The 9,446-nt window shown below is 35.8% G+C and overlaps 1 protein-coding gene across 3 annotated transcripts in view; it reads left to right on the top strand.

Annotated features, from left to right (window-relative positions):
* The first annotated feature begins 566 nt into the window (after positions 1–566).
* The window catches only part of Tp63 (tumor protein p63), a 211,521-nt gene continuing 202,641 nt past the window's right edge, over positions 567–9,446 (top strand). For all 3 annotated transcript variants that reach the window (XM_042669700.1, XM_042669732.1, XM_042669724.1), the window contains exon 1: positions 567–628. In XM_042669700.1, coding sequence (XP_042525634.1) covers positions 567–628 — 62 coding nt within the window. The remainder of the gene's footprint in view (positions 629–9,446) is intronic.

Genomic DNA, 9,446 nt, shown 5'->3' with positions numbered 1-9,446 from the left:
TTTCTTAAACAGCTTTGCAAAACTTTTTTTATCCCCAGAAGAGTGGACAGATACCATCAAATCAACTCAGTATCCAAACCCAAGGAAATGTAATGTAGCTGGAGTGAGATGGCCATTCCTCAGACTTGTTATAAAAGTCCAGGCTGCTGAAATTAAACTCTGATGCCATTCATGCCAACATCCAATCAGGAGAGAGATCAGAAGTTCAGAGATGCCTCCAAGTTGCCAGCAAGTGTGGCCACTGTATGTCAAGGACTCTAAAGCCGTGGAAGAAAGGGAAGAACAACTTTAGTGAGGATGCCCAGCTGGTAAGAATCAACTGTTTGTGATGTTTTAGTCACTTGAGGAATCTCATTGGCTAACTTGAAGAAAGGCTCCACCTCTTTGCAAATATGTGGAATGGGAGAGAGGGGGTGAGGAAGGGGAAGTGTCTGAACTTCTATATCTGATGGCATCTGACCCTAATGCTTTGAGCCTCCTGGCCATATATCTACATATACACAGGTATATGTGTATGTTTTATATAGTTGCTCTCCATTTGTTGATATCAAAGAGAGTTGAAGGAAATGAATTTTGAAACGTCACGGTGTGCTCCCCTACAGTACTGCCCCGACCCTTACATCCAGCGGTGAGTTTGAATGTGACATACTTCTATAAAAACTTAATTGGAGTACCTGGTGTGTAATGAATGTCTCTGCGTTATTAAAGGGGGACTTCCTTCTTGTTTACTAAACAAAGTGATACTATTTTGTACTTTAGGTAGACTTCAAGCGGTCTATGGGCTTCTCTTCTAGATTTCTCCTTGGATTTCTCTGGATTTACAAAGAAACAATGTTTGAGGTCACTTATTATTTTTTAAAATTATCATAATTTTTAAGATGTTTACAATACAATAAATGCTTTTCTCAGTATCAGCCACAAAAGAAATTTTACTGGGTAGAGAGTGAAGGATCTATGGACAAATCCTTCAAATCAAAATAAACACTGGATAATTCTGACTTACATGTTAAAATTGATAAATAGCCATTGTTACTTAGAACAGATGGTGGCTTGTCATTTTAGCTCCAAGAAATGTTTTCCTTTTGAAAAAATGTTTAATAACAAATATCATCTTCTGACAAATCTGACTTTTGGAACCTGTGATTCTACTGATTTTTATTTGTGTTTCCAAGAAGAAATATTTGCCTAGCACTGACAAGGAATATTAGAGTGAACAATTTGTGTGTGTGTGTGTGTGTGTGTGTGTGTGTGTGTGTGTGTGTGTGTGTGTGTGTGTGTGTGTGTATGAGGGGAGACTGTTTTAAATTAGAGTTTGCTATTTTTAAACTGGTAAATGAAATCTGAACAGTGTTTTCCAGTCATAGAGTTATGAGAGATATTCAAAGTCGCACAAAGCAGTGTGATGTTGTTAATTTAACAGTAGATTTGATGTAAGTTTGTACTTTATGCAATTTATGAGAGAGTTCTTCTGATTGTAGAAATGGCAGGGTTTGAAAGGGGTTAAACTGACATTTGCCACCTGTGCCTACTGGAACTTCATACTAGAAGTGGAGTCGAGTGGCTCTGGCTGGGACTCAGTAACTGTGCTATTGCCTAGCGGATTAGGAAAGACTTGTGATCCACTTTCATTAGCATGATTTGCTACCATGTAAAAACACTAATGTTTAGGACTATGCAGATACTATTCTCTTCCTGTGACTTTTCTGATGAGCTATTTGAGAAAGGAGAAGAGAACAAGTAAACCAGGAAAGCTAATGCAATGGGGAAGACAGGTAGAAAATAAAGGGAAGAAGAGGAAAGGAAGGCAAGAAAGAATCTAGGTTGTGGTTGGTCTAAAAGTTTGAAATGGGAAATGTGATTGGTGTATTTGATACCCAGCTTGTTGTCTGCTATAAACAGCAGTGTAAGTTAAAAACGTTGTCTTGGAGTTTATCTTCTTGGATGATGTGGAGTTGGGAATGGAGGTTGATTAAAAAAATAATAAAAAGCAATACCAAAGATGGTCTTGTCCTCAACATTATTCTAATCACAAAGTTATCTTTTGAAATTGTATTTCTAAGAATATAATTGTGAGGGAACATCAGCTCTATGTTTCTCTTCAAAGTCTTTCCTAAAGTAGATACTTGAATCCACAACAATTTTACTGAAACTTTTTTTCTGTTGACTAGCAGATATTGGTGTGGAGGAATTTCTAGTGCTGTGTGACAGAAGCCCATACGCATAAATTAATAAGGAAATGGCTTTTCATATTGCTTTGACAACATGCTAGCTCGTGGAGTAAATATAATTTCTCCTTTTACAATATTATAAAATTCTAGACAGTAGTAGTATTTTTTCCCATAGTTTAAATTTTCTTCAACTTCTTGGAACTTGAATTCTGGTGAGTGTGATTTGAATTTGGGGAGCTGGGACTGTAGCTCAGGAAGATCAGGAAGCACCCATTTTTGTAATGAATTATTTGGGACTGCACTATGTTCCTCTCATTTATAATAAAAAGTTATTCATCAAATGATTTAGGGAAAAGAAAAAAATGTTTGCTACTGAGCCAGTGAGTAAGAATCTCAGACATGGTAGCATACACTTGAAATCTAGTACTTGAGAGGAGAGACAGGAAAGGTAGCCTGTACTATATCGAGAAGCTTTATCAGAAAGAGAAAGAAAGAAAGGAAGGAAGAAAGAAGGAAGGAAGGAAGGAAGAAAAAGAAAGAAAGAAAGAAGGAGAGGAAGAAAGAAAGAAAGAAGGAGAGGAAGAAAGAAGGAGAGGACGAAAGAGAGAAAGAGAAAGAAAGAAGAAAATGAAGGAAGGAAGGAAGGAAGGAAGGAAAGCAGGCAGGACAGGAAGGAAGAAAGAAAGAGGGAAGGAGAAGGCGAGGGGAAGGAGGGAAAGAAGAAAAAGAGAACAAAGCAAAGATATACTTACAATGTTTACTTAATTCTTCATAATATATTTAATAGCAGACATTTTTCACAAATATTTTAATTATTTTTCAAAAACTTAAAGAACCGAATTATCATATTTTATCCCTCTTAGTGAATAAATGAAATTTATTATAAAGAATTCATATAGTACTATGCATTGTCAGTGCAAATACTGAAAAATTCTCACTCTGGTGCTCAATGAGTGAATGGATTTGACTTGGTTTTTCTAAGCAACCTTGTGGTTCTCAGTTTACAAAATCTATTTTAAGAAAGACCAAATTTAATCATTCCATAATCATAGTCATCTACATACTTAAATTTATCTTTCTTGACCTTGTCTTTAAAAAGAAGTCATGAAAAAGATTCTTAACAACAACAACAGAAATTTAGACAGCAGGATTTCTTGGTATTTTTAACTCTAAGTTGCCATAATTCATGAATTCCGGTTCACATATAATATAGTAAATAACATGCATTTTCATCACTTGCTGAATGTCATGTCCAAAAAGTCAGTTTTAATACATAGAAGAGAGCATGAAACTAGTAATTCCACTGAAAGTGAGATTTCATACTCCCTAGTTTGTTCTTGAGGTTTGGAGCGAATTTTTGTTTTTTGTGTTTTTTTTGCACCTGACATATCATGTACTTGGTTGTGTTCTTTCCAAATTTTTCTGAAAATATAAAAGCAGTTAAAACTATGGATCTTAATATATTATTCTTTTGATGATATTGACAATTTATATAAAGAAAGAACTTGTGGACAAAATTGATAACTTGTCATATGACTATTAATTTTAACAAAAATCTCAAAGCATGGTAAAATCATTCAAGATTAATAAATAAATCAGTGAGCTAGTTAACATTATTACCAAACCTCCATGAAATTGAGTTTATAGTTTATTTTCTTATTATATGGACACTTAAAATCAACCTAAAATTCAACATTTCAGAAACTAACTTCAGTAGGTGTAGGATACAATGGGTCATGTTATATTCCCTTGCTTTTAGAAAGCTCATCTAGTTTGTAAAATGTAATAATATTATTATATTTTTTTGTCAGTTATAGGGCCTGAACGCTGGGCCTGGACACTGTCCCTAAACTCTTCAGCTCAAGGCAAGTGCTCTACTACTTGAGCCACAGCACCACTTTCAGTTTTCTGAGTGGTTTATTGAAGATAAAAGTCTCGTGGACTTTCCTGCCCGGGCTGGCTTTGAACTACAATCCTCAGATCTCACCTTCTAAGTAACTAGGATTATAGGTGTGAGCCACCAGCACAGGCTAAAATGTAGTATTTTTAAACTAATATATTCTGGGATAGATTAAAGTATTTTGTTATCTTTTCAAAAATAGAACAGTTAAAGTAGTAAATATAAATCAAGATTAAATTTAGAAATAATGTGCTTATCAAGGCTTAAAAATAAAAGTAAACATAAATTACTATGTGATCCACTTGTAAATCTTTTGTATTCCTTTCATTGGAGACTCAAAAGAAACATGAAAAAGCTAAAATATTGTAAGAAGTATTTCTTGCATGGATTACATATTTGTAGGGAATTTTATGCCTTTAGTATCTTAAAGGTCAACTTCATTAACTGTGCTTTCTAAATAGGTCCTTATAGGGGTGTTGGTAAGGTCCTGATGAGGACTTATTCTCTCTGAAAGGCAGGTAAAGTCATGTCCTAGGCATCCTCCACTTACTTTCCACATCGGCCATCATCCTTCTTTCTAAATTCAATGCCTCAGCAAGCTCACTCCTGAAGAATATATTAACAGATCCTCTCTCCTCTGCTTTTCTGATGAGTTCAACGAGTAGAGTTTGTCAGCAAGAGAGGGACGCTCAGAGGGAACCTCAGATACTATTTTGCCTGACTGACTCCCCATTGAGTTTTGTGTTAAATGCTCTCTGTCGAAGGACCTTGCCACAGATTGAAGACTCTTGAAATAGAGTGACTACTCTCCACCCTTACTTTCTTTCAAACCGAGTGGTAGTAACCATTTCTAGCCACTACTGATTCCAGAGAGCAAATACTATATCCATTACCTTTAATTACTCCTTTTCCTGCCAGATTTACAAGAACAAAAGATAAAATATACCAAAGGTGGTAGCATTGTGATATATGCCAGCATCCAAGACAATTGATTAATATAATTTCTGTGTGTGTGTGTGTGTGTGTGTGTGTGTGTGTGTGTGTGTGTGTGTGTGTGTGTGTGTGTGTGTGTGTGTGTGTGTGTGTGTGTGTGTGTGTTGGTACTGGGGCTTGATTAAAGGCCTTAGTGTTGTCCCTTAGCTTTTTCTCTCTAAGCTAGTGCTTTATCACTTGAAACACAGTTCTTCTTCTGGCTTTTTGGTGGTCAATTGGGGATAAGAGCTTTTTTATGGACTTTACTGCTCTAGCTGGCTTTGAACCACAGTTCTCAGATCTCAGTCTCTTGAGTAGCTAGAATTACAGTGCGAGCCACTGATGTTTGGCTTAATACTATAATTTCTAATGGGAGATAAGGAATTTCTCCATTACAGTGAGGAAACAGAATTTAGCTTTCTCCATAATGAAAAAGTTTTTTTTTTATTGATTAAAAGGAACAAGCCAAGTGTCTCTGTTTATGTTCAATAGTAGAAGCAAGGCAAGTGATAGGAAAATTTAGTTATAAATGAATGTGGTTACAGTTTATGAACAGGATCTAATGTATGGATAGGTTGTGATTAAGAAAAAGTGCTTTGAACTGTTACAACTTAAGAAAAAGTTTCAAAATGCCCATAGGACCAACCACAATGAGCAACCTGCAGATACATGCATTCTCATTTCTGATTTTCTCACTGATGGAGAGAGATGTTTTTATCAACTTGGCAACTAAGATCCAATAGGTTTTGGTGGAGTCCGAAATTACAATATAAACAAGAGGAAATAAGTAGTTATCAGACTACACTGAGAGAAACAGCTCTTGACTTTTGTGCTCAAAGTCCTTTGTTGATTATTGGTTCCAGATGGATGCTTTCCTCTGATAATTTGGGCATAAAATCAAGGAACACAATTTGTTTTTTATTCCGCAATCCAGATTATTCTCTTGTTTGTACATTCACTTTTGAAAACTAGTACCTAAAGTCAGGCAAATTTACATGCAATTCCATAGTAGAAACCATCAAAAGGTAGCAAGTAATAATGAAGGATGAAGACACAGCTTTCCAGAGACTTCATGTTCTCACTTTACTTAAAAGCCAAATGGATTGGGAGATTAATGTGGCAATTTTCAATCGGTTTCAGGACAAGAAAGCCAAGTTTCTGATTAGCTGTTTTGAAGCTCAAATTTGTCCTGACAGGGTTTCTACCTCCTTTAAAGAACTCACCAAGAATAGTCCTCAAGCAACAAGTGATGGATGGATAAAACACTGTAATTACGATCAAAGTCCAAAGACTCCTGTCTGTGTAATTATGCGCTTCTCAGACTCCGAAAGACACTTTGTTCCATTTAAAAGAGGATGCAAAGTGGACAGAGTGATATGTACTTATTGGTTAGTCAAGGTTTGGGAAATGACAGTTATTAATATTTGTGTTTTACCTTAAGGCATAATATTTGGGGGGACAATTTAGATGGAGAAAATTAATTATCCTTCTATTCTTTTGCTTATTCTTATTGTTTGCTTTTCATTTTCCACTTAGGTCTTACCTGCTTATTACACATTAGACACTTTGAAAGTTAGGATGAAATTGTTAAAGCTTAGAAGCACAAATGTAAGGGCTCAAAATCTTTTGCCACCTGTGAATTTCCTTGACCTTTTACTTTTGTTTTGAATAAGCAAACTTAATCTGTCCAAGTTGAACAGTAAACATCCAATCTTAAAGTTTATTTAACTGAGGCAAGTCACTCATAATTGAGGGAAAAATCAATATCATCCCAATATTAAGTCAGAGAAAACTTTTGCATTCAAGAAAAAAAGAAATACAAAGTGAAAGTTTGCAATGATTTATCTCTGCCATATTCTTACTCAATATGAATTTTCAGTTTTATATATATATATATATATATATATATATATCCTTTATCCTTTGAGTGTGTGTGTGTGTGAGAGAGAGAGAGAGAGTGTATGTGTTGGCATGGGGACTTGAACTCAGGGCCTAGCATCTGTCCTTTTGTCTTTTTACTCATATACTTCCAAGACTTTTGCCTTTACAATTAAGAACATTATACTTGAAGCTTATTTGTTGTATTTAACTATCCACTGTATCTTGACATTTCTGTAAGGTGATAGTTTAAAATATCTTTATAAAATCCTAAACTTTAAACATTTAGTTTCAAATTCATCAATGAATATTCTTTCATCCTTATCTTTTTCTGTTTCAGTGAAACTTCCACTTTTTTTTTTTTTTTTGTCAGTCATGGGGCTTGAACTCTAGGCTTGGGCGCTATCCCTGCGCTTTTCAGCTGAAGGTGAGCGCTCTACCACTTGAGCCACAGGGCCACTTCTGGTTTTTCAGTGGTTTATTGGAGTAAGAGTCTCACAGACTTTCCTGCCCGGGCTGGCTTTGAACCTTGATCCTCAGATCTCAGCCTCCTGAGTAGCTAGGATTACAGGCGTGAGCCACCGGTGCCTGCATTTCATAGTGTCATTAACTTTTTACATATAAATAGAATATATTCCTTAGACCTTATAATAAAGAAACCTGCTTTCTTTCTTGTTTTCTCATCATTCTGCACCCACATATAAACTTAAAAATGCTAATAAGATACATATTTCTATTCTATTTTTTCTGAACATGTTTGTGCCCTCAGACAAGAAATGGCAACTTTCTCCTTGACAGGATCTTTCAAACTAAATTATAAGCAATCAAAGGAATTCTAATATGAGATTAGTATGCCTGATTTAATTGAAAAAAAAAAAACCAGCTTGCGACAGCATCCTAAGAATTGTGATTTATACATACATATTAACTCTTGTAATTCTTATTTGTGGCTGAAGTCATGGAAGCACTGAGATGGAATGTAGCCTCTACAGAGTAGTACAGTTAATCATTGGTGGAGAATAGGATCTTCATTCCTATTACAAAAGCTTTTTGCCAGTCCTGGGGCTTACATTCAGGGCCTGGCACATGTTCCCCGGGCTTCTTTTGCTCAAGGCTAGCAGTCTACCATTTGAGCCATAGTGCCACTTCCAGCTTCTTCTGTTTATGTGGTACTGAGGAATCGAACCCAGAGCTTCATGCATGCTAGGCAAGCATTCTACCCTTAAGCCACATTCCCAGCCCCTACAAAAGCTTTTTAAAATATATTTTATATTTTATATGTTGTTATTATCTTTAAGTAGTTATACAAAGGAGTTGCCATTCAGCAAAGGAATTTGTGAATTTAATACATTGTGATGAATCTCACCCCTTTCAATATGCTATAGAATCTTTTCTATGCTCAGAGCCACATTGCTCTCAGTAAATTCTATATAGGGATGCTTTTCAAATATAATGAAATGTGTAACACATACTTTCAAATTTAATAATGCAGCGCTGAGAAAAATGATGAGGCTTTGGTGAAGGCATGTCCTTCCAGATTATGCTATTAATAGAAACTTAATGAGCCCAATTTGAGGACAGTTATTTTCTGCCTCAAAATGAAAAGGTACATTAGAATAACAGGTCCTTTACAGACAGGGCTTAATCTTTGAAAGCTAGGAAATGTCCAGATGGGAAACTTGTAGCTCTTTAATTGATTGAAGAAGAAAAAACTTGGGAACTCTATTTTTTAATAAATATTTCAGCTTAATTTTTTTTATAATTTTGTTTTATCTTTAAGTAGTTGTACAAAGGAGTTGCCATTCAACAATTCAACAAAGCACCTTTCATCATTCTTCCCCATTTCTCCCAGCCCTACCCTTCCCTCAATTTTCTTTTTTTGTTTTGTTTTGTTTTGTTTTGTCGGTTGCGGGGCTTCAACTCTGGGCCTGGGCGCTGTCCCTGTGCTCTTCAGCTCAAGGCAAGTGCTCTACCTCTTCAGCCACAGCACCACTTCTGGTTTTCTAGTGGTTTATTTGAGTTTAGAGTCTCACAGACTTTTCTGCCCGGGCTGGCTTTGAACCATGATCCTCAGATCTCGGCCTCTGAGTAACTAGGATTACAGACGTGAGCCACTGGCACCTGGCCTCAATTTTCTTGTTTGTAGAATATGCTTGAATTTTATGAATGTATTCCCTCGTTCTCTCTTCCATCACGAACACATTCCACCAGAGAAGAATTGCACTATGTCCCCAAAGGGAACTCCTAAAAGAATAGTAGTAGTATCACCTGGGAATGTGTTACAAATGAAAATTCTCAGCCATGTCTGAATTTTAAGAAACTAACATGGCTACCTAGCAATCTCTATTATATCTTCTATGCCTCATCTTTTTTTAAATAACCTCCTTGTTTCAGCATTTTGTAATTCCCCTTCTGCTCCCCATATTAGATAAATGTATATACAAGATTCAGGGCACCAAAATCAAATAAAATGAAAACAGGAGATATACCATAGGGGAAGAACATACAAAAGAAACAAAAAAAATCAG

Source organism: Dipodomys spectabilis, unplaced genomic scaffold, assembly GCF_019054845.1.
Source record: "Dipodomys spectabilis isolate Male_0828 unplaced genomic scaffold, ASM1905484v1 ptg000017l, whole genome shotgun sequence".
NCBI lineage: Eukaryota > Metazoa > Chordata > Mammalia > Rodentia > Heteromyidae > Dipodomys > Dipodomys spectabilis.
Note: the sequence above shows the minus strand (reverse complement) of the source record. Positions and strands in the feature narration are given on the sequence as shown.